The sequence below is a fragment of the Dendronephthya gigantea genome, unplaced genomic scaffold (assembly GCF_004324835.1).
Source record: "Dendronephthya gigantea isolate DGI-Jeju-01 unplaced genomic scaffold, DenGig_1.0 000214F, whole genome shotgun sequence".
Lineage (NCBI taxonomy): Eukaryota > Metazoa > Cnidaria > Anthozoa > Malacalcyonacea > Nephtheidae > Dendronephthya > Dendronephthya gigantea.
Window position 1 is genome coordinate 220236 of NW_021163224.1, and position 26411 is coordinate 246646.

A 26411-nucleotide genomic window follows, 5' to 3' on the forward strand; every position below is an offset into this window, starting at 1 on the left:
CTGTCTTGAGAAATAGCCCGGATCTGAGTTTCAGTTAGCCTCTCCGGCCTGAAACATTCTTGTTCCGTCTTTCTTATTGGCGTATCGCATTTCTTTGGCAACAGAAGTGGGATCTACTTTGTGGCCGGTTTCTTGACCAATTGAAAATTTTGCATCCAAGTAGGATCGTTGAGATTCGTTAAAACGCTTCAATTTGCGTGCTTTTGAGTGCCCAGCCTTTCGCCAAAGAATCTCTTGATGGTTTGTGATAAGGACAGATAACTGGTCAAGCCGGTCCAAGACGTCTAGTCTAGCCTCATCTTGTGTGATGCTTCGAAGTTGGTGCGCTTTCCATGACTTCCCATCTTGTGTCGCTTTCTGGCAGATGTATTGAAGATCCACTAACTCATCTTCCGCGATGGCAACGTTATCGTTATTGAAGACATCTCCAATATCGACCAACACTTTGTCGAGGGCTTCACACTGTGGACAGGCGTCATTGTGTGTATGGTCACAAGTGCTACTGAAATGTTCGTCTTTTGCTTCACTCAGTGCAAATGTGCTGCATTCACAAATACCTCTCTAAAAAGAAGAAAATAATTCAGCAACCAGAAAAAACTCATAACTACGCGTCCGTTTGATTCGGATCGCATGTCCTTACTTACTCGATCCTACCGGAATAAGCACATCAGTAAGGTTTAGTAACTTCTCTGATTGTTCCTTTGTTATTGGCCGTTCGGCTTTGGCGCTCCTGTGTTCTGCCCAGCTTGCGGGACAGGCACAACTTCTGCGGTTGCTCCGCCAGCAAATTCCATGGCTATCGCGATGCCGAGGACAAATGGAAATGTTGCTATGATTTTCTTCAGGACCAAAGAGACCTACAAGAACATATGACATATGCATACTGGTTATCTTTCTCAACTAGGAAAATGACAATTCAAATAACAAGCGTTGTATATGAAAATACAATCGAGTATTCTGTAAGGCTATTAAAAGGCAATAAGTGGTTGGTATAATCGACACATACCTGCACGTGCGAGTAATAAACTGGCCTCGGAAGTGATTGATGGATCTCCAAGTTTCAAAAATCTCAAATAATTCCGTATATCTTTACTATACAGTCAGCAATTGTGAGACATTGCCTTGTATGTGGACTGTGCGGACTCTCGCCGCAAGACAAACATACATGGCGTAGCCGCATTCCATGGCGTTTCTGTGCGCACATTGAAAGTTGAAACGCTGATATAGAGCTTAAAAATGCCCACTTTACAAAAGAAACGTGATTGTATGTAGCCTATACTAATTGAACCTCGAGTGATATAAAGAAACTACCCGTGTAAAAAGAACAATGTGACCATGCATGTGTGCGGAAATAGCATGTTTTGACACTGACGAAATATATATAGGCGTAACCTGTCAAAAATTGAGGTTCACATCTATCAAACATGTTACATGTATGTTTCAAATTGCAAACATACAACTCTAAAACGCAATCAAATATGAAAAAATCGCACGCCTATTTGGTAGCTGGCAAACAGCAGTATTGATGCAGTGCGGCATACTGACATTTTCTGTTAGCTGTTAGCTGTCAACTGTCTTCGCATCAACGTGACTGAGATTGCTGTGAAATTATTTTCAATCTGATTTCAATCATATTAAAAGTAAAAAAGTCAGTGCTTTGGTGCGTAGTTTGCAGCGATCAGCTCGGGAAACTGTGCAAGTGATTATAGACATTAGTCATTATACAGTTAGCCTGCAACGCAGACTATATATTGGGGTATATATAGTCTGCTAATCAGCGGCACAAAGCTTGTATGGTCACGTGGGTTTCCCGAGAAATTGTGGGACTTATTTTGATTGGTTAGCTTATAATTATGCAAAATAATCAAAATTTCAGAATATTTATTATTTTCACAAACAACATGGCGTCCTTCATCGAACCGTCTTTGCTTGAAGAAGAGCACTTTTCGGAAGCTATTCGGATTGTATGCTGTTTTTTTCAAGTGGAAAGTCTTCATCGAGAGCAATTCGAGGTACTCAAAGCCTTCTTACTTGGTAAGAATATCTTCTTTAGTGCTGGCACAGGCTACGGGAAGTCTCTAGTCTTCCAAGCGGTTCCTCTCCTCGCTGACCTTCTCGAAGAACAAGTCGTTGGAACCAGCATTGTCATCGTAATATGTCGGCCGCAATGTCGAGAGAACGCTTTCCTTTTACAAGATTTATATCTGACTTCTTTTCCAGCACAGAGAAACACAGCACGCACATCAGCGCGGCCATGTTGTCGCAAATAATTATGCAATTTGCGCGCAAATCATATACATAATCATAATTATAATACCGGAAATAATTCGAACATTCACGTGACCATACAAGCTTTGTGCCGCTGATTAGCAGACTATATATACCCCAATATATAGTCTGCGTTGCAGGCTATTATACAGTATATTGTTTACAATATTTTGCCAAACACTGTGTTTTACAAATCGCACAACAAGTCTCTTCCTAAAGATTTTCCCAGCAAACGAATGGTTGATCGGTAACTAATGACCACATTGAATTGTCTATGAATTATTTTAACTCTGGATGTCGTTTTGTCTGTTATTTCCACCGAGAAAATAAATGTTTAGCTAAATATAGTGTGTTTAACCGCTCTCAGCGGCTCTGTGTCATAGGTCATCTTAGCGCTCAAGTGGTCGTATTTCACCCCGTTTCAACGGCGCAAATTTAGAGTTCCCAAAAAACTTTCGGCGTCATTCTAGAGGCCATGAGTTACTCTTTTTGGAAAATAGAACAACTTTCCAAAAAAACATGTATCATGCTGGATTTGTCGCGCTCGAAAATTGCTTAGATCAGGTGTCACGAAATGTCCGACAGGAAGATTAAATTTCAAAAACCTGTCAAAAATTCTACTTTAATTCGATTGCTTTGAAAATCAGCAGAAAGCGGAAGTATTTCCCAACCTTTAATCTGATATATTTGGTTTGGCGAATAATGCTGTGTTTCCCCGTCACATTGCGCTGAAGCGCAGCCCTATTTTCCTACCTATTTTCTTGGTCTGAGAGCCTCTCCGCAAAGACGAGCTTCCCCCAGCCTCAATACTCGTTCAATCGATCTTAAAATGATTTTTCGTTAATAAGCGACCCATAATGGTTATTCTGAAAAAAATTCAGAATTTTTGATTTTTTTATTTTGCATGACTTCGGTTGATATTTACGCGGAGCCGCTCTTAAATTCTTTGCATTTGCAATTGCCTGTATCATAATGTGGTCGGCTCATGTGCCTAGCCTTGACATATTTTGTAAATAATGTAACCATGATTGCTCAGTATTTGACTCTATGAGATGTTCTGGATTGCATGAGCTCTTATTTGCGCATGACGACTTTCGTCGTCGTAAAGCTGATGGGTTACCATCACCAACAATGTTTACAGGTTTTTGTCCCATTCAAACTAGTCTTGTAGTCAATACTGATAAAATTAACATATTTATGAGACCTGGATTTAACTTTGCATCACCACACACAAAATATAAAGTCCTGTCAACGGTGTACCCTTTTAAAAGAGAACAGCGATGATTCCTTTCTAATTGCTTATGTTCATAAGCTTTCTCCTGTTAAACGTAACAAGAAAAATACCGTGGACCATTCTACACTTGTGCTGCAAACAAAGGACAAAAGAGTTGATGCATAATTGTATTCCTCTGCAAAATTAGATTCCTTTTACGACCATTGCTGCCTATTCAGCTCTTATGTCAATTTTTTAAAAATTTGAACGAGCGGATGACACATCTCGCTTCATCTCGCATCTTTTTTACGCATCTCCCGTCCTCTTAACGTTCACATCCTCAATCTAAGTCTGTCTATTAACTCTGTGGAAAATAAACTACATACAGTGTTAGATACGTACTTGGTCTACATCATTTTTAAATACAGTTTGTGTGGAAGAATTGTTGTGTATTTTTTAATTATCTTCTTGGTGGTGTGCCGTTATTTTCATATAAACTTTTTTAATTTGGTGTTTGTGTTCGTGGGTTTGTTGGTTGTCACGTGCGCAAGCAGCTAACCGTTACGTATCTCATCATCATCGTCTCTTTGTCACATGCGCAATCAAGAAATCAAGAATCCAACGTCAACCTAATTAGAACACTCACTTGGATCAAGAACTATTCTAAAATGCCAATTAGAAACAGAATGAGATGGCATTTTGCGCTGGTTTGTTTCCTTCATCTATTCACTCTGGCTTATTGTCTTACTCGTCAGGAATGCTGTATTTCATGTTCACTGAACTTTGAACTATTGCATGTGGACATCAGCATCTCTTTGCCAGTTAAAATCCGCACGTTTGCACCAAGAAAAAAGATGGTAAAACTACATTCACTACCGCTGAAAGCAAAACTATTGTTTGGTCTCTGGATATATGTTGTTACCTTTACATCTCAGCATTGGTTATTGGCCTGTCAGGTGATATGGAAAATAATCCTGGACCCGATGTCCCATATGGTCAGACATACATCAAACACAATCGTTCAATGAAATCATCAATGAAATGTGGTCTTATGAACGTTAGATCTGTGTGTAATAAACTGGACAGCTTTTACCAACTCGTGTTCTCCAAAAACTTTTATGTTTTTGCGATAACGGAAACATGGCTTGGTCCACACATTCGGGACAGTGAACTTCCGTCATATCTCTCGTACACGTGCTACCGTAATGATAGGCATGCGGGCGAAGAGCCGGTGGGGTTCTTCTAATGGTTAAAAATAGCCTCATATTGTGTTGTCGTTTGGATCTTGAAGTTGAACTTGAAATGGTAGTGGTTGAAATTGAGCTGGCAGATGCGCCAAATGTTCTTCTTGCGACATTTCACAGACCTCCGGAATGTTCATTAAATTTCGTCAGTGGGTTTTCATCCTTTCTGCAGAAAGTGGACATTCTACATTCCAACAAGAAGATCGTAATTCTTGGTGATTTTAACTTTCCAACTATCAACTGGTCGTCGCCTTGTTTTACATCGCCAACGAGTGACGAATCTTTATTTTGATATTTTAAACCTTGATATTTTACCTCCTTATGAGACGCAGTTCTGTACAGATCATTCCTTGTTGGTGTTTGACTTCACTGTGAAACCACAACTTCTTGCAAAAACATCTCGCAAGGTGTACAGCTACAAGAACGCTGACTTCTTGGCTCTTAGGGACACACTGCGGAACACAATTTGCGGAACGTTGGTATGACCTGTTTACGTCAGCGGTCGATCGGCACATTCTGAAAAGAAAAATCTGTGGTGGTAGTCCTCCGTGGATTGATGGTGAAGTCATGCATCTACTCCGCCAAAAGAAGACAGCCAGAAGGAAGGCCTTATCTCGTGGTAAGGACAGCTCATGTTGGGAAAAGTTTTGTCATCTTCGCCGTTTGCTTAAGTCAACCATCAGGAAGAAACACAGTATCTACATCCAGTCTCTACAAACTTCTCTTAAAGATAACCCAAAGCGTTTTTGGTCCTATTTAAAATCCCACACAAGATCTGGCTCTATTCCGAACATTGTGAAACTCAATGAACATTACTACCGCAACACGAAAGAGAAATCAAAGGCATTCAATGATTATTTCTTCTCTTCATTCACCTTCACAAATTCTGATGAACTGTTTCTTCCTGATGTTGATGTAGGTCCCGATTCTTCTTCTACTGGACTAGTACTGGATACGATTGTTCTCACCAGCGAGGAAGTTGCCACCATACTCCACAAGCTTGACACCAACAAAGCTCATGGTCCTGATGGTATTCCTGCCAGATTACTCAAGGAGTGTGCTGATGAAATTACTCCCTCGCTGTGTTCTCTTTTCAACTTGTCTCTTCAAACTGGGTACTTACCTTTGCAATGGAAACTTGCCCACGTTGTTCCCGTGCATAAGAAAGGTAGCAAAGAGATAATCTCCAACTATCGTCCTATATCTCTCTTGTGTATTGTCTCCAAAGTGCTGGAACATTGTGTTTTCTCGAGGCTGATCGCTCACTTGGCTCCACAACTGCACAATGCTCAGCATGGCTTCCTCAGTGGTCGGTCAACAGTTACTCAACTGCTGTGCTTTCTTCACGAACTTGGTTGTGCTCTTGATATAAAGGTCTGCAGACTGACGTTATTTATCTTGATTTCAGCAGAGCCTTTGATAGCGTTAATCATGTTCTCGTCCATAAACTAAAATCGTACGGTGTTGACGGAAGTGTTCTCAGTTGGTTCTCAAGCTATCTATCCAATCGAATACAGAGAACCGTTGTGGATGGACATATTTCCTCTCCTCTTCCCGTACCTTCTGGCGTACCACAAGGTTCCATCTTGGGTCCGTTATTGTTCATGATCTTCGTAAACGATCTTCCTTCTGCCGCCGTTGACGACGCTTCTCTCTACCTCTACGCTGACGATACGAAGTGCTCAAAAACTATTTGTGACACCTTGGATGCCAAATCTCTTCAAGCAGCACTTGATATTCTGTTTCAATGGAGTCAAAAGTGGCATTTGAGATTTCACCAACAGAAATGTGAATCACTCACCATCTCCAGAAAGAGAACCCCGGTGTGCTTTGGGTATAAGGTAGGTAGCCTTTAGCCATATATAACATCCACCACGAGCAAAAAAGACCTCGGTGGCCTGGTGACATCCGACCTCAAATGGAGTCAGCATACATCAGCTGCACTGGGTAAATCGTGCAGGATGCTTGGCCTGTTGAAGCGGCACACAAAATCATTTATTGGGCAGTCTAAGCAATTGCTTTACCTGACTCTTGTGCGTCCCCATATTGACTACGCGAGCGAAGTTTGGTCTGGACAGAGCATCAGCCAAATGAAGGACATTGAGGGAGTACAGCGGCGGGGTACATCTTATATTCTTGGCACACCCAGGTTCTCAGTTCCATATCAAGAACGTTGATCTTGCACAAATCTGCTTCCTCTCTCGTACTGGCATGAAATCAAGGACTTACTCTTTATACATGGATGTGTTTATGGAAAATATGACTTTGATTTACCAAACTATCTGCCAACACTACCACCTAACAACCTCAGAAACTCATGCTCTTCAAATCTGCAAGTTCCAAAATCTCGGACTAAATGCTTTCAAACCAGCTACTTTGTCCACGCTTCAAGACTCTGGAAAACTTTACCTACACTTTACCTTTTAAAGCAATCCTTAAAACTACGTACTCTTCCGCTCTTCAAGATATCTACGACATTGACATCAATTCAACCTGGTGATCGATATGTCTATGTTGCAACACCATCAGAAACCTCTTCCAACCGTCACTTGACTCATCTTGCTGTTAGATGATTAGAATTAGTTCATGTCCGTCTGTCTGTCTTTCCGTCCGTCCGTCTGTCTTTCTGTCTGTTTTCATTTTTAAATAGCGGTGGGTTGCCTTAGCTAGGGTGTTATAGCCCTGTTGTTACCTGCCTATGTATGTGTCATGGTTATTCATGTACATGAAGTTTTGAAATAAATAAATAAATAAATAAATCAAGCAGATGATACACAAGGAGAATCAAGAAGTCGTGAAGATAGTGAAGGAACAAGTATGATGACAGATCAACCCCAGGACGGCCTCATTCCCTGTGGTGAGCCCACAGACAAGCAGGAGGAGGAGGAGCCCGAGGAGAAGCGGGAGGGAGAGCCAGAGGAGGAACCAAATCTCAGGGATAACGCCGAGAGTGAGCCCGAGGATGCTCAAGTTCACGAAGCTGAGCCACAGAGAGAAATTGGTGCACCATATATCAAAATGGCGGTGACTATCGTTAAATGCACCCTCAATTAACTATGTAAGTCAATGAATATATTTGATAAATCTGTTTCCGTTTCGATTGTTACGCGTTTTAATCGTTCTTTCGTTATCTCTTAAAATTTAGGTATCTTAACCAAGAGGGAATATATTACAAATTCTTCACGAAATGAGGAAGACGCACTTAAAGGCAATGAATCGTGACCAATGCCCCAATTGGAGATGAACAAACTGCTTCGGCAAATTTTGGTAACGCCTGGGGGGATAGTCAGCTTTTCTCTTCTATCATAGAAAGAGTTATTCAGGAGAAATGTTCATGGACATTCGGGAAAACCTTGTGCAACATTTAGTTCGAAATATCTTGCCAAATGTCCCCCTTGGAGTGGTTTAACAGAAGGCTACAGCAAACAGAATAATGGTAATTACTACTTATTAATATTAGACTTATGCCCAACTTTTAAGTTTATTATTGAGTGGTGTCCGGCACGTGATTTATCCTTCCTTCAGGGCGCTTGCCGTTTAGATGTGGTGGTCTGCTAAAGGCATCTTTCAGATGTTCCGATCGTCGTGATATCCATCGTTGTTGCTTCAAATGTTTTAGTTTGTAGCTTGATCCTCCCCCACGAACTTGGACGATCTCCCAAGGACCAGTAAAACCTTTCTCGAGTGGCGGTTTATGGGCGTATACGTACTGGCCCACTTTGTATGGGATATAAGGTTTGCTTTGTTTTTTAGCAGACTGTTGATTACGCTTTGCCTTTTCTGCAATTATCCGTTGCCGAATTGTAGTTTGTTGTTCATGTTTAGCTGACATGTCTGGTGGAGCGCCGGATCCGGCGAAATCAACTAGATCAGATGGGTTTCGGGCGTCATCACCAAATGCAGCTTTAAAGGGTGTTAACTTAGTAACTGTGTGAACTGCGTTATTCATGTGGAATAATGCTAATGGCAGTCGATCGTCCCAATCTGTGCCATGTTCGATTAGCGTTGCTTGAAGTTTTGCTTTCAGGGTTTGGTTTGCTCTTTCAGTTGCCCCATTAGCCTGTGGGTGATACGCTGCAGTCTTTGAGTGATGAACGTTGTATCGATTAAGCAGTGCCTGTACAGGATGCTTGGCTCTGTCACATGGTCGATGGGCTGTGCTTACAAATTCTTTACCTCTGTGGGATACTATAGTTCGAGTTTTAAGACCGAAAAGTAACAGTATGCGTTCAAGTGCCCTGGCTACCATCTTTGCTTCTTTGTTCGGCAGTGGCTCGGCTTGTGTGAACTTTGAAAAGTGGCAGTGAGCAACTAGGGCAAACCGATTTCCACGAGAAGATGTGTCAAAGGGGCCTATCAGGTCGATGCCGAGTTTTTCAAAGGGGGCTGCTGGAGTGTCACTTACTTGGACAGGAGGAACGCGGGGATGTAGATTTGGTTTTGTTGTAGCACAAGTTTCGCAGGATCGTACATAGTCGGTGACGTCTTTGCTTAGGTTGGGCCACCAGTACAGGCGTTGAATATTTTCTGCCGTGGAAACTTTGATGAACTTCCTATAATAGCCGAAAAGTCCGTAGATGCACTTTGCTTCCTTCTTGGACGTTGGTGGGCATATGTCTTGAATGGCTTGCCGATTCTTTGCGTTTGGTTTGATCAAACCATTCCCCACAACATGACCCAAAAAGTCAACTTCCGGTTTACCTAATTGTACTTTAGATGTCTTAACTCTTAACCCAGCACTTTCCAAACGGGTGAGGACTGACTCAAATTCCACCCAGTGTTCTTTCCAAGTTTGTGTACCAATTAAAATATCGTCCAAGTAGCAAACTACACAATCCCATTGTAATTCACGCAATACCATGTCCATGAGCCTTTGAAAAACGGCAGGGGCCGTCTTAGCACCAAAGGGCATTACTGTCCATGTGAGTTGGCCTTGGTCAGTCGAAAATGCAAGTTTTTCAGCAGCAGATGATGAACTTGGGATTTGCCAGTAGCCGGCAATCAAGTCGAGGGTTGAAAAAATTTTAGCATCACATAAATTTTCAAGACAATCATTCATGTTTGGAAGGGGATAAGGGTCAGATGTTTTCACACTATTCAGTCCCCGGTAGTCAACACAAAGACGCCAAGTCCCGTCACGTTTTTGCACCATAAGAATTGGGGCGGACCATGGACTGGAAATTGGTTTCATTCGTCCAGATTCTAAACCAGCCTGCAGTTGCTATTTCACTTCATCTCTCAAGAAGTATGGTGTTCGCCGCCAGGGCGTGGCCACTGGAGCAGAGTCTCCAGTATGTATGTCGAATGTAGTAAGATTTGTTAAGCCAAGTTCTGAGGAGTCTAAGGCAAACACATTCTGGAACTGTGAGATGAGATCTTTTGCTTTGGGTTGCTCAGATTTGGGAAGGTCATTCACTCCCATTAAGGATGCGATTTGTGCTAGTCGCTTGGAAGTAGGCTTGAGTGGTTTTTGATGAACATTTAACTTAGCAACCTTTGGCATTGTGTCCTCTGAGGGAGGTTTGACTTCTTCGGCTCGGACAATAACTGAGTTAGCTTTAATTGTCACCTCAACATCATTGGGGTTTAACAGTAATATGGGAAGTTCATCATCATTAGTGGTCATATGATAAAGTGAAGAACCGATGCAGAGTTGGGGTTCAGTATTGGTAACGCTTCTATTGACTAGGAAGGTGGCTGATCTTGGTACTCTCTAATTGATTTGGGTTGCTATTTGTCTCTCTGATCGAGGGGGAACGGTGATATCTTCGAGGGGGAACGGTGACATTGTTTTGCGGATGATCCTAGCTGTAAATAGAACTCCATTGTTACATACGATTTTCTGTACTCTTCATCAGTAGCATAAGCACGGGTAGCAGCTGTGTTGAGGCGATCGAGAAAATCCACATATCGCTCTCCCGGAAAACGACGAATTGCTTTCAGTTCGGCCATGTTTTTCTCCTTTTTCTCCCACGTTGGCGTTTTGTCGTCCAATTTCCTTGTTAAGAATTTCAACAGGCTGTCTGCTGTTTCACACTCAGCGATATCATTGGGCCATAACTTAAGTATTGACCTGTCAATGCTTGCCAAAATCAGTCAACGCTGTGTAACCGCGCGCGCCAATTCTCCCCCAGTTCACTTAATTGCGCACGTCCACAGCTAATTAGACTATTGTCAACCACATCGTTTGCCTAGCCAGAGAAGCACATATAGCAGCTACAAATCAAGGAATACTTTTAAATAGTTAATTTCAATCTCTCCAATTGCACACATCAATTTTGTGTCCAATCTGTTCTCTGGCAGTATAAGCGACAAAGAGATTGTAAGACAAAGTGGCTTTTTGAAAGCATTGGAACCTGGTGATGCTATTATGGCTGACAAGGGATTCCATGTGCAAGATCTATTTGCTCTTTGTGAGACAAAATTGATTGCCCCACCAATAATGAGAAAGGGTGTAGTATCTTCAACAGCCTCCACAATGACCAGAAGAATTGCAGCATCTAGGATTCATGTTGAGAGAGTAATCAGAAAATTGAAATGCTTTGGTATTTTAAGAGGTGTCATGCCATTGACAAAACCTTATGCAAGTCCAATTGTCAAATTGTGTTCAGCTATTGTAAATTTACAACAAAGTGCTATTAAAATTTAGTAATTTTATTCTTCATACTTCATGTGTATTTCATTTTATACTTTTTCAACAATAAAAGAGACTCCAAATGCTTTTTTAACATAGTGCGCTTATCTTCAGCTTCTTCTGGCTCAAACCATCTATGCTGAAGAGAGCAATAGCTTTCTCGCTCAGATTCGTACTCATCCAACTCCCTAATTCAAGGTAATTTTGTTATTGCGAACTTATATTCAGTATATTACAGTTGCAAAAAGTTGCAATATACCTGCAGAAAATACTTTAAGAAAAGTGATATGTAAATGCCACAGTTGTTGCTGTTTAGTGGTTGCTGTGGTACCTGTAAAAATTAGTATGATGCTTTAATATTGATATATTATGTAATTCATCAAAATTACCTCAAACAAAATTGTTCATAACTTGATAGTATAAGAGACTTATTAAGATTTAAATCTTAGTATGCTTTAGTAGAATGCTTTAGTAATAAATAGGATTTAAACAACAGTGTATTGAATGCTAAAACTGATACCTTCAATGCTTTGCAAGAAAGATTCAAATACTTTTGCTTCACACGAAATTTTCTTGAAATGTGTTCCAGGAAGCTTAAAAAAGAATATATACAATTTCCAAAGTTGGCAAATACTTTATTAATTAATAGAAATTCACATGTACATATTTTAAAGGCATGAACTATGCATTATATATGATATGAAGTAACAAACCTAATGATGTTTGTGGACTCAGTATTTCTCAAGTTATCATCCCATGTTAATGTGTCCATGACCAATAGATGCCAAGGCGTAATCACAACTAATAGCCAATGCTTGCTAGGAAAGTTTGATGTACTCATTAAAAATTAAATTATAAATTACATTATAAAATTTAAATTCATTAAATGATACATTACCTTCTATTAATAGGAATAACTAGGTAATCATCAGTGATCAGTCTTGGTGGAAAAAACATCTCTCCTTTTATATTTTGTTCCAATCTAGAAAATTACACAAGAATGTTGCATATATACGTTATGTCAGAATTAATATGTATATACATTTAAATTTGGTCAATGCTCAACAATGCTCGACATTGGCATTACTAACCGTGACAATTGACTATTTCCTTCTTGTTCCCCACATAGAACAGTGTAGAAAAAAGTGCTCATTATTTCAAATTGGCAGCTTAAATCCCTGATGAACAAAATGCTATGTAAGAATTCTATTAAAATCATAATGAAATGGCTCAAGACATAAATTTACTTATTCTAATAAAACCGATGTGGGTTTCTTGGGGGTTTCAAAGTTTCAATGCTAGCTTCACAGACATCAACACCATTACATCGAATTCACTATTATGCTTATCAGTTTCATCATCATTGTTATGTTGGAGGTTGATGGGATTAGTTTGTGGAACAATATTCGTTGCAGGGGCACCATCATTATATGTTGTATTCTCAACATCCATTTCTTCTAAAAAATGTTTAATATAATAAATTTCAATCACTCTAAAAAGGACCATAGAAAAGACAATGATAATCTATTGTAGATTATTTATTCAAATACAAAGTATGGTACCTGTTTGTGGGTGAACATTTGGGAGTTGTTGTTTCACTAAACATGGTAAAACATGGTTTACCCAAAACTTCTCCAGCTTTAGAAGCACATGTTTTGTATAATTTGCATTATATGGCACTCGAAATTAACATGTATTTTTGCATAATTTATGCAAATATATGCATAAATTATGCAAGAGGCATGCGATGAAATTGAAATTGGTATCGTTCGAAAGCGGAAGCTCTCCTCTCTCGAATGACGCCATTTTCGTGGCGGTATGTATTTTCGTTCGTGAGATACTTGAGTACGATTGAACGCACTTGAAATTGTTGAAATTTGATCGGACGGCAATGAGTGTCCTTTCTAACATCTTCAATGTGTTTATGTAGAGATCTTGTATTGAGGTAACAAACTTTTAAATCGGATTGATCCAACATATAAAGTGGTTTGAAACAAAGATTTCATTTATTTTCAGTTCTTAAGATTTCCATTTCCTTAACAACTCTTTCATCGACGGATATCTTGTCTTCACATAGGTTAGTGATGTATAATCCTTCTATTGCTGTTACTCGACTTAAAGCAACGTAATGAATGTGAGGAATAGCCCTGTTACTGTTTAGGTTTACAACAATTTGTGTTTGGGTATCACCTTGTGATCTATGAACAGTCTTTGCTGATGCTGGTCGCAGTGGAAACTGTTTTCTAACAACTTGAGCAGATTTTGTTCTACCAACGGAAAATTGGGTTGTGACAGGTTTAATTGGTGTCCATGTGTTTTGAATTCCTCTAACATAGAGCGTTCTATTTTCTTGACGAGTTTTTCTACCAACATCTTCATAATCAAATTGGACCCAGATAAGACCCGAAGGCTTATTCTCGTCAGTAAGTTGTATTAACTTAATAATATTACTAGCCCCATTTGTAAGACCATCATCAGTGCGCACATTTGTTGCAACTTCAGTACGTTGGCCAACAGCAAGTTTTAGTTTAGACTTTCTTAAGGGAACATAAGGTATTTGCCTCATTATTTTTTCTTTAAGTTTAAGTGACGCTGCTCCAATAACGCTATCTTGAGCTTTAATTGTATATCTATTATCCGTAAATGATTCATATACTTGATTGTTATATTTGTCTACTAAAGCGTTTTGAATAAACAAGCGTGGAGCTTCTCGAGGACAATTCGATTCCTGAACACATCTTTCCTTTAATTTTTTAAGATCACTAGTTGTATGTTTACCTTCTCGTAACCTGTTTAAGATTTCAGCAAACATTTTACTTTCTCTTTCTCGCATTATTTCATCAAGTTCAAACATTTTAAAATATTTTTTCCATAAATTAGGAGTAAGTACACTATAATAATTTAAAGACTGGAGATCAGTGAAAATGTAACTATCCATGACAGGTTTAAGTTGAAATAAGTCACCGATTGTAATGATGCTAACACCACCAAAGTCGTCTTTGCTTCCTTTTAAATCCTTTAAACGATTATTTAACTGAACAGTAAACATGCTGTTTCCAACCATTGATATTTCATCAAGTAAGATCAACTTTAATGCACCAAGCTCACATCGTAAAGTGTTCAACCTACCAGAGTCTAATGGTTTATATATTTTAAGTGACTGGCTTGCTGGAATTGATAAGGCACTATGGATTGTGTTTCCTTTAATTAGGTAAGCTGCTTTTCCTGTTGGAGCAAGCAATAATACGTGAACACGACGAAAGTCTTCGCCAGCTTGTTTATATTGTGCTTTAAAGCAGCCTGATAAATTGACTTAATCAAGTGAGATTTACCAACCCCTCCGCTTCCACTTAAAAAGGCATAAAATGGATTAGATGTCTTCATTAAATGTAGAATATGATAAAAAAATTCCCTTTGTTTCTTGTTTAGCATTTGAACCAAACGTCGGTAGTCATCATCTTCCATTTCATTTAAAATGAGTGGTTCATTATTAGGTAACCTTTTACCTTGATGGGATACCCAAGTCTTCAGAGACATCATATCTTTCATTGAAATCAGGATGGGTATCTATATTACCTTCGTTCTGATCTTGACGTTCAGTGTCTTGTGTAACTGGTGCTATCGTGTCATACGCATCATCATCACATTCTTGTAGGTGATGTTGAATTTCACTTAAGTCTTCAATACAAACTGCGTATTGTTGCATTTGTTCACCGATCTTATCACGACGAGCTTCGTAATGTTCTTCAAAGGAAGAGTAACCTCCAATTAAATCAACTTGTTCATTTCTCCATGGAGTGAAAAGCATGATCAACTCGCGATAATGTTTTTCTGGTTGAGATTCTTCGTTAAACCAAACACTGCGGATAATTCGCGCATGTGATCTTTTTTTTTATCGCCTTTTTAGATGAATCACAAGTTTCGCTGTTTTCAACACCTAGGTCATCATCATTATTTCCATCTTCATCTTCCAAAGGGAGGTTGTCAATATCTGATTTATTAGCAGAATTTTTATACTTTGTCTGACCAGATGAATCGTACCAAGCTGCCCAGTCAGCTAATGTAATATTTTTTAAACTGTCTGGTCGTTCTACATATCGTTTCAGAAGTCCACCAGAGTGAAATTCTTCACACTCATCTGACATTTTCTCAATCTCACAGAGAGGTTTCAATAGTTCAACACGATCATTTGGAGGAGATGTGTTAATGAATACAACATTTCGAGAAGACTTTCTCATCGGTAGTTGGAGAATGATATACACTGCTTCTTGTGCACTTATTTCAACTGAGTTTAAAAACTTGTTACCAATGTCACGAACCTGCTGTTTGATGATGGAATTACCTTCCCTGGCTTCAGCACAAGCGTTACGTAACAAGTCACTCATTCCTTTTTGAGCTTTAGAAATATAAGAAACAATGTACATAGCACAGGCATATACATCCAACACAAATTGAATATCCATGTTAGCTCTCCATGCTTTAAGGCAAGCAGCGTTATAATTATTAATCCTTAATTCATTAGGACTTCGTTTTAGAAATATTGTTGGACAATTTAGTGATGATCGAATTGCCAGAATATACTGATGTTCTGAAACATTTAGTTCTTTCAGTAGTTGATCGAATGTTACGTCCTCTCCTTCTTTTAAATCATCTAGTTTATTCTTAATATTCTTCCACAACTATTTTCTGGCTCTTATGACAGTTTCAGAAGCATTATCATCAAGTGGGTAAAGTATTTGTGTTGTTCTCATAGGTGGCTGAGGATAGTTAAATCTACAAACTTTTTTGGTGTTCTTTCGGCATGTGTGAGAATGTCTATGAGTTTGTCTGTTTACAAGATCAAATAATTCACTGTCATTATTAGGCTTTCTACAAGTTATTATTTGGTCAATGAAATTCACTACATCTTTATCAACACCAAATACAGGTGCATTTTCAAGCCATATCAGCATATGAATGTGAGGTGACCCTCTCTGTTGATATTCAACCCTGTAAAACCAATCTTTCAATTTCCCTAATGGGGCAATTTCACTCATTAAAAAGTCTTTTAAGAAAGTGTTAAATTGGTAATCAAAATGCCTTGCACAAGTTACTGGGTCACTTTGAATTAATCTACATTTTTCATCCCAATTTAAATTTTCTAACTCCTCATCACTATAATCCTTGTGATCAACAAGCTTTCCAAGGATTCTTAGTAAATGAATCCATTTTGTTTCAGCAGATGAAAAACTACAAAATAACAATGCAGGTCCTAACTGCCGAATCATAGCAAAAAAGTCTTTTTTTGCTTTTTCAAAGTAAGGTGGGGAACCTCTCAAAGCTCTTAAAAATTTGTATCCCTCGTCATGACAAATAAGATTTGTTAAACCTTCCGGTGTTTTTAAGTCTCCAGCAGTAAGTGTTCTGTTTCCCATTTTACATTTGTGAATAGCAAGCTGAGATTGCCCTAGCAATAATTTCATTTGCATTTTTTTAGCCTTAAAAAATATGTTCTCAATGCACATTGCAGCTCTTCTATCAGAACGTCTTAGTTCAGATTTGCATATTTCACTGTACAAGACACGAGTCAATCTTTGCTTCTCATCTGGCCGCTTTTGACCTAGGAATATTCCTGGATAAGCTAGTTCCTCAGAATACTGATGTCGAAATATGCTGAGTGGTCTACTACCTTCACCTGGTGCAACATTGTATATATGTTGTCTTTCAGTATCATCTACAAAATCAGTAGGTGTGAGCATACTGTCTGTTACACCAGCAGGAATTTCTGCTTCATCTTCACTCCATTCATCTTCTGAAGATTCCAAATTAGTTTGATCAACTGAAGTATTTTCAATGTTACTATTACGTGTTGTAACATCAAAGTATGATAACCAATGCTGATCAAAACTTATTCCTTGTTCTCGATATAGTTCACTATTATTTACCAACCAAGCTGCAGCTTATATCACTTTATTAGGTCTGACATTTAAAGCCAACGCCGAACTCTTATATTGCAGTCGACATTTTAATTGAACTTTAATAGTCCCAGTATCTTGTGGTAACCTAGGTAACATGTTAACAGTATTACATACATCTGCTGGTACATTCACAACATTACCATTAATTTTAAGTTGACCTCCTCTAGGAGCTTGCATTATTTTTTGAAATGCTAATCTTGGAGCTATAAGCCTGCATTCTAATTCATTTAAATCAAAAAAGTCAGGGTTTTTTGGAAACTTCAAGCCATTTGAAATTGCACATGGTGGAACTTTATCCTTTTTAAGATGTTTGTCACATGTTAAACACAGGCATTCAATATTATCCACACTTTTAATACCTTGTAGATGTTTAGTAGAATTTGGATTGGACAGTCGAAGTTTCTCAGCAGGACAAACACTATGTTTATACCATAATTGATCACAACATGAGCATATATACAGAGGACTTGTTGATACAGATTTATGGAACTTATCTGTCAATTGTGATACACTATTATGTGATGTAATGTTACCATTATTGAGATTAATTTCAGAATATCTTTTTTTATTTTTCTGATAACGACTTCTTCCTTTTGCTAATCGCTGCTCCCTTTGCTTGCTAGTTTCATTTTGCCTTTGCAACCTAACCTAACCCAACGCACTTTCGATCTCTCACAGCTAATTACAGAACCTACTCGTGTATCGGATACTTCACGCACTTTAATTGATGTTATTTTGGTAAACAATGAGCATCGCATCGCCGATTCCGGTGTAGTCCCTGTTTCGTTGAGTGATCACTTTCTTGTCTATTGTATCATAAAAGCAGGTGTCAAGAAAGCACCGCCTAGAACTATTGAATATCGCTCATATAAGAATTTTGACACTGATGCTTTTAAAAACGATCTAAACCGTGTTCCATGGCATATTTTAGAAAATGAGGCAAACATCGATGATGCATTATATACCTGGAATAAATTATTCTGTGACATTGCAAATTTGCATGCACCGATGAAAAGACGCAGAGTACGGGGTGTGCCATTACCATGGATGAATACAAAGATAAATGAATTAATGAGAGATCGTGATTATTATCACCGCAAGGCTATGAAATCAAATTCGCCTCATCATTGGGCTGAATATAAAAGACTTAGAAATTTAACAAATCGTAAATCTACGCAAGCAAAATCGGAATACTATTGTAATATGATCAAAGAAGCTAAAGGTGATGCTTCAAAAGTATGGCAAGCTGTAAATGAAGTTTCCTCTCGTAAGGCTAAAACATCGGGTCCACAGTGTATTATTGCTGATGGGATCAGTTATGTGACTCCCTCATCGATTGCATCTGCATTGAACTATTATTTTGCTTCAATAGGGAAGATTCTTGCTGATAAAATAACACCCGTTCCCGCTTATTTATCCTTAAATAAACACTTGGAAATATTCGAATTGAAAGAAATTGATGAATCAATTACTCTTCAACATCTAACGAGCCTAAAGACCAATAAAGCTATTGGTCTAGATAAGATCAGTGCAAGGTTATTGAAATGTGGTGCACCAATAATCAGTTCCTCTATTACGAAACTCATTAATTTGTCGATTCGTTCTGGTGAATTTCCAGAGATTTGGAAATGCTCTAAGGTTACAGCTTTGTTCAAGAAGGGTGACCGAACAAATGCAAATAATTATCGACCTATCTCAATATTACCCACCCTTAGCAAGATCATGGAGAAAGTAGTCTATGCTCAATTATATGAGTATCTGATTTCGAACAATTTGCTCTCCAACAAGCAATTTGGATTTCGCTCTAAAAAGTCAACAACCACAGCTTTGTCTGCATTTGCAGATGAAGTGCTAATGAATATGGAAAAGGGGAACATTTGTGGTGCCGTATTTCTGGATCTGACCAAGGCATTCGACACTGTCGATCATGGAATTTTGATATCAAAACTGTCCTCTATGGGCGTTTCCATAAAAGCTCTTGGCTGGTTCAAATCGTATCTTACCAATCGAAAACAACGAACTTCATGTGAGGGTGAACTGTCTGATACTCGTCCTGTTGCTTTTGGAGTCCCACATGGCAGTATTTTAGGCCCATTACTGTTTTTGGTGTACATCAATAGATTATCCGATGTTGTTAAACACTCAGAAATCTCACTGTACGCTGATGATACAGTTATGTACTGTTTTTCAGATGATCCACATGAACTGGAAAATTGTCTAAATGAGGATCTCTGCAATGTAGCCGTTTGGCTTAGAGAGAATAGACTTACATTAAACCTAGAGAAGTCGAAATCCATTTTAATTGGAAGTAATAGAAAATTAACGAATATTTCTTCATTGACCCTATCTATACATGACAGTAACCTGAACTCAGTAAAAAATTTTAAGTATCTCGGGATCACGTTATCTTCGGATTTTTCATGGACTAGTCATGTTGAACATGTAATATCAAAAGCAAATCAGCGACTTGGCCTCTTATGGAGAATTAAGCATTTTCTGCCTTACCAGGCGCGTTTGTTATTTTATAACAGTTTAGTGCTCCCACTTTTTGATTACGCTGACATCATATGGGGAGATAAGAATAATATAGTTATAATGAATGATCTTCAAATCTTACAAAATAAAGCAGCAAAGCTTATTTTAGATAAACCATTACACTCTTCTGCTACTGAGGCTCTTGTAAAACTGAAGTGGCCGAATTTGAAAGAACGCAGATTTTATCATCGATGCGCGTTCGTTTATAAATGTAAAAACGAATTAACAGATCATAATTTAAATCTGTTAACTAATGGAGACGTGCACCATTATAATACTAGAAACAGTGACCTTTTTAGACTTCCACATGTTAGTAGAAATTGGGGAAAACAAAGAGTATGCTACCAAACCATCTATGACTGGAATTCCCTAGATAGAGAAACTAGAAATGCCGCCAGCCTTCAAATTTTTAAGCGTAGAATATTTAGAAACTTCCTAAAATAATTTTTACTATAATGTATTTTAGATTTTGTATTATTTGTATTTAGTTATATATAGATTATTTAATCTCTTAGGACCTTTTTGAAAAACATTGTAAAATGAAAAAGTATCCTAATAAAAGATTATTATTATTATTAACCTTCGTGCTTCTCGCTGACTTTGAAGCCTATCTGCTCTCTCTGAAACAGTTTCATGTTGTTTTGCCAGTTTCCTTTTCTCTCTAAGCTTTGCAAGTCTATTTGTCCTCTCCAAAACAGTTTCTTGTTTTCTTTTCTCTTTTTGGTTTTGAAGTCTATTTTCCCTCTCTAAAACAGTTTCTTGTTTTCGTTTCTCTTTTTGTTTTGTAAGTCTATTTTCCCTCTCTAAAACAGTTTCTTGTTTTCGTTTCTCCTTTCGCTTTGTAAGTCTATTTTCCCTCTCCGAAACAGTTTCCTGTTTTCTTTTCTCTCTTTGCTTTGCAAGTCTATTCTCTCTCATCGCAACTGACTCTTTTTCTTTTGCTTGTTTTCTTTTCTCTCTTTGCTTGTCTCTTAGCTTTGCAAGTGTATTTTTTCTTTTTATTACTGACTCTTGATGTCTTGTTTGTTGTTCATGGTTATTTGATATTGTGTCATCATTCACTGTGCTATCCAAACTGTTTGACAATGAATTGTTTCGACAACATTTAACACCCTTCAATTCAAATATACTATTTTCACTATTTTGTCCAAGATAATTGCAAAGGTTATGAAAAAAACTTACAAGATTTTGAATTCCTTCAATAGAAACTAAAACACTATAACCCATTGCCACTGGCATTCCATGCATATCTCGTGAACGAGAATCAAAAACTTTAAAGACATCTGGAAAAGGCATTAAAACTGCAACAGTGTTTGCTCCAATAGTGAGTAAACATGTTTTATAATTACCAACATCAAATACTTCATGAAAGGCATGTTCAAGTGTAACATATGGTTCACTGTTCTGATCCATCCATAAAGCTCCAGAAAATGAGTCACTGTACTCCAAATTAAAAGTATGATTGTCAATAGACAAGACTTCAGGAACATCAGTAAGCAACAAGAATTCTTTTTGAATGTGCTGACTAATTATGCCATGAAGATTGTTTGCATTAACTAGAAGCATGTTCATAAGTGGTGTATCCCAAATATTAACAGATTTTATTTCATTGTATACAATAGCATAAATTGACATGGCAACACATTGCTTTCCAGCATTTAATCCAAACATCGATTTATTACCTTGGTTGGTGTCTGCTCGAACCGCGAAACTGCGATCAACAATATCATATATATTAATTGGGCCTGGATTTTCCTCAACATCATTTGCAAGTCTCAATAGCAATGGTAAATAAACATGATAAGATATCATTTGTGTATATCATTAAACCATTGTGACTAGATTTTTCAAGCATGGTAAATAAAATACTTCTAAGTAAAACATTACTAACACAAAATTCCAAAATTTACCTTTCATTCGATTCATTGACTGTCGTCCTTGCACAAAGTTGTTATGTGAACCAATTCTTACTCTGTATATCTCAATTGACACACCCATTTTTGTATATTCTCACAGCTTTTGACAATATTTATTTGGTTCCTTTGAGTTTGAATTTAGTTTCTTTGACTTTTTATTTCGTTTCTTTGAATTTCTATTTAGTTTCTTTCAGTTTGTAATTCTTTTATAATTGCACAATGGCAAAGTCTCAAAAATCCCAGCACAATGGCAATGGGCTACTCTAGTTTTTACCTGCACAATGGCAAGGTTAATTTGTATAAATTGTAATTTGTTTTTTCGAACTTGTATTTTGATTTCTTTCAGTTTCTATCTAGTTTCTTTGAAATTCTCTTTGGTTTCTTTGAGTTTCTATTTGTAATTCTTTTACTGTAAAATGCAATGGCAATTAAGGTCTAAATATAAATCCCAGTACAAAAAATTGGCAGTGCAGGGACGTTCGATATCAGTGCGAGCACAACGGCTCCAAAATAACAACAGAATGCAGTATTTGAGACAAATAAAAAAACAGCAAAGCCTTTACCTACCTTCGAAAGCGCTCGGTTTTGTAAAATTGTCCTTAGCAATCGACGTTTTCGACAATATAAATTTCAATGTGTCTTTACAGTATATAAAATCACCACCACCGCCACGACACAAAATTTAAGCTATGTGAAAGCATTAATGGCATGCAACAAAAATAAAACTAAATATAGTCAGTTGGACTCCGAAAACAAGTGAGTACTTATAGGACGTTTTGTCTGTAAATTGTGGTATATCTATTTAATATAGTTCTAACTGGTATGTATCTGTTCCATGGCCATATATAAATATACCAATTATTTATTAAACAGATTCCTGCGAAGTATCTCGTACAGAGAATTCACTCGGTTGGTGTATGGTGTACTTGGAAATAAAAGAATACCATTGCCATCTTGTTGTTACACATTAATAAGAGAAACATTCCCAGTTGAAAAGAATGAGGAGGTCACAGGATATGCTGACTTGGAGTGACAGGTATTTAGAGTATATATGTATTTAGAATGTATGTATATAGTATTTCTAAATTTTCAGTTGCCACATTTCCCTGCGTGTTATTTCGTGGACAGTCAGTAACATATTTGTGGCCTTTATTACCTGAACAATGTGGTGGCCTAATTATTACCTGAACAAGGTCGAAGTGTATGATTTTTCCAAAGGTGCAGCAAAATATTGTGTAAGCACAGTATTTTGCTGAATGTCCCATGCTATCATGACGACCATCCCCAGAGATCACAACACCATCCTTTATTTCCTTGGCCTTTTTAAGCAATTCCTTTTGGTATTTTTCCCAGTGCAACTCAATATACAGAAATAACAACCTTTACAAAGAATATTTTTATGAACTAAGTTAGATTCATCATGTTTTCATAGAAGATATCAGACTGCTATTAATAAATTGTTTATACGCTTGGCATGAAACTAATAAGCATGCAAGTCAAAGACATTACTTACTCTCTGATAACGGAATAAGTATGTAAGGAAATGCATGAAAGACTCGTGTGGGAAAATATTTGTTGTAATTTAGTCATTGAAGCACCACTAAATAGAGTTGCCATGGACAAAAGGAAGTTGCCGCAGAAATTCTCATGTTTGGCATGTCCGGTTGACTTTCCCAAGTGGAGACCTTCTGCTTGCATATTGGATTACTGCATGTGGTCCTTACAACAATCTTTGTACCAATTTGACGCGTCTCAATCAAAGGGTCATTAGACTTGCAGGAGTGACAAAATTTAAATAAGAATAAGAGTTTTGTCCAGAAAACAATGAACTTGGGTTTTGTTCGAATTTTGCCATCTATTGTAAAGCCTTTTGGAAACCTGTTAATCACAAAAATTATAATATTAATGTTGACTGCAATTCAGAAAGGAAATGTCAACAGAAACCACGAATCATACTGAGTTTCTTGTTCATCTTTTAGTTCTTCCTCATCATCTGAAACAGAGTTGTCGGACTCCATGATATATTGTTCATTGTCTGTCTCATCATCAACACCAACATAAACATCATCAGCAGCAACAGTATTTTTGAAGATAAGTTCCCGTCGTTTTGTGCTCTTAGAGTCTGCTAATTTTTTGTGTAGCTGTTCTTCAAGATGTATTATTAAATATTTGTTAAATGCCGTAAAAACAAGGTTATTTCGCAGTGCACACTCCTAGTTGACTCATACCTACGAAGTACTGGCTCATGTGTCAAAACTACCATTTTGTGTACCCATCCTAATAGTGCGTTTATATCATCCTTGTGTTTGTTATAAGGTGAACAGATGCAGAATATACCTTTACGTTTCAGACTTTTTATTTTTATTCTATTCTTTTTCTTGCTGCCTTCAAGTGATATAACTTTGTTTTTCAGCCGTCTGTTTGCTTCAATCAAGCTTGCATTGTCATTAGGTTCACCACTAATTTCCAAAGGCATAGATTGTTTCATGATATTGGTATCGGGAAACTATTTATGATAAAAAAATATGATAAATTGTTAGAAAATTTGATAATGAATTGGGGGTATGTCTTAATTATGCCTGACTGGTTTGTTGAATGCAATTGTGCACACCCCAATTACCATAATACTTACAATTTCCTCACACTGTGTTATTTCTTCAACAGGTGTGAGTATCTCCTCACTGGTATTTAATGTTGGATGATGTTCTGACGGAGTCGGTGCCTGTTGGCACTTTTTTGTCCTTGGTTCATCAAATTCATCATCTGGCAGGCCTTTTTCAAGTGAATTTCTTATAACCTTGTAAATAGAGTAACGGAAAAGGGAAGAGCGTTCGATATCCTGAAGGGCTTTCGTGGTAATAAGTAAGTACGCAAATACGATATGATAAAATTAATGCCGCTTTTACGGTTCTATGTCATGTTTTATCGATGACAGCAGACGGTCTCTACATGTACAGTGTAGAGTGTCACAGAGAACTTTTGCATGTACTGTTGCAAACAAACACAGTATAATATGTTCTGTTTTCATTTAGGAAAACCCCTATTGAAATATTACATACCATACTTCTTGGACCTTGAAGTATATGCTGTTCGATACAATGAAATCCTTATCCCAGGGAAGGAAGGAGCAGCTGCATGCAAATATACAAGCACTTGACATGAGCGCATTTCCAGCCACATACGAGGGAACATCACAAGGAACTATGGTTTGTATGTTGGAAAAGACTTCAAGTTGTGGATGCAGGTTGCTGTATTTATCCTGGAAGATATCATCCCTCATGAACTCTTTGTCTGGGAATTGTTAAGTGAGGTAATTATATACTCTAAACAATTAAATATTGCATTCATATATTAATTATACTGTCTAATATGAAATATTATAGATTATGTTATGTTTTCAATGTATATTCTGACAGATATTTGCATTCAAAAGAAATTCAGAAGGGGCGAAGCAGTTGTTCAAGACATTTATAGATGCAGTGACAAGAATTTACCCAAAGTTTTTGAAAAAAGCAGACTCCATCTTCTTCATCCTGTTGATGATATTGAAAATCTGGGGCCGCAAATGGATTCTCATCTGAAAGATAAAACTGTAGATAAATAAGGACAGTTTTAGTGACAATTAAGTGACGGGCATTTGTAATATCTACTTGGAAACTCTCATTAGGCATCTCAAAGACATACTTAGTCTAGCTAACCTTTAACACCACATTTGATTTGCTATTTTAGATATGAAGCCTTCAACCACTTCATCCGAGGTCTGAATGTCAACAGCAACAGACATGCATCAAGCTTGGATATTTGCACAAAATTTGCAAAGTTGGAAAAGCCTTGTTTTGTTCTAAGTGGAGGCAAATGGGGAAAGCATAATGAGTGAGTAACACTGACTGATATAGTTAGTTATCATAATTTCAGTTCAGTTTTAATACTAACTTTGTATTATGTTAAAGAGCTAGATTTTCTATTATATCCTCAGATTACAAGCATCAGAATCCATTATAACTTTGGCAAAAGATCCAACCTAGCAATAGTTTCTGAAAAACACTCCAAAGAAAGAAAGTATGGAAGATAAGGATATTAACCAGCCTGGATGTCTAAGAAAAGTAAACAAATTTTCATCACAAACATATATGCAGTAGAACTATTTTCATGTGTCCTTAAAACAAATTTCTATCATATATTCCATACACTGAATTTTTTCCTTTGTTTAAGAGAAATTATCGCGAAGGAAAGCTGATGACCCAGCCTTTAAGTGAGTGCTTGGAAGGAGCCACAGTTAAAGCTGCTGGTCTTCTTGGCCATATGAAAGCTACGCCATTCAGAGCTGTCATAACAGAAAAGCAGACATTAAGGCCGGTTTACATGAGCAACTTTTATTTGTCAATTACTATATGTGACAATTTTTTTGCTCGTGTAGACAAGCGAAATTGGACAATTTTTGTGTGGCAAATACATTTGCTGAAAAGCTGGAGTGTTAGCTTTTTTATGACAAATGTGGCGTCGGCCCATTCGGTCGCCGCATGTCAAGCCACATGATGCTGATCATCCACATATACAATTGGTGAGTCTGAATTCACTAAAGGCCGGTTTACACGAGCAATTTTTCTGTGGCAATTTTCTGTGACAAATGTATTTGATCGTGTA

At 37.6% G+C, this 26411-nt stretch overlaps 1 protein-coding gene and 1 long non-coding RNA gene across 2 annotated transcripts; both read right to left on the minus strand.

Annotated features, from left to right (window-relative positions):
• Positions 1-246: 246 nt before the first annotated feature.
• Positions 247-1340, minus strand: LOC114539716. Its single transcript, XR_003688913.1, has 3 exons — positions 1007-1340; positions 645-857; positions 247-561 (listed from the first exon to the last, which is right to left on the minus strand). It is a non-coding gene; the product is annotated as an uncharacterized LOC114539716 (long non-coding RNA).
• Positions 1341-13361: 12021 nt separating this feature from the next.
• Positions 13362-15167, minus strand: LOC114539712 (ATP-dependent DNA helicase PIF1-like). The gene is made up of 2 exons (XM_028560326.1): positions 14879-15167; positions 13362-14659 (listed from the first exon to the last, which is right to left on the minus strand). The coding sequence occupies exons 1-2, from the start codon at positions 15165-15167 to the stop codon at positions 13362-13364; spliced, it is 1587 nt and encodes a 528-aa protein (XP_028416127.1).
• Positions 15168-26411: the final 11244 nt, after the last annotated feature.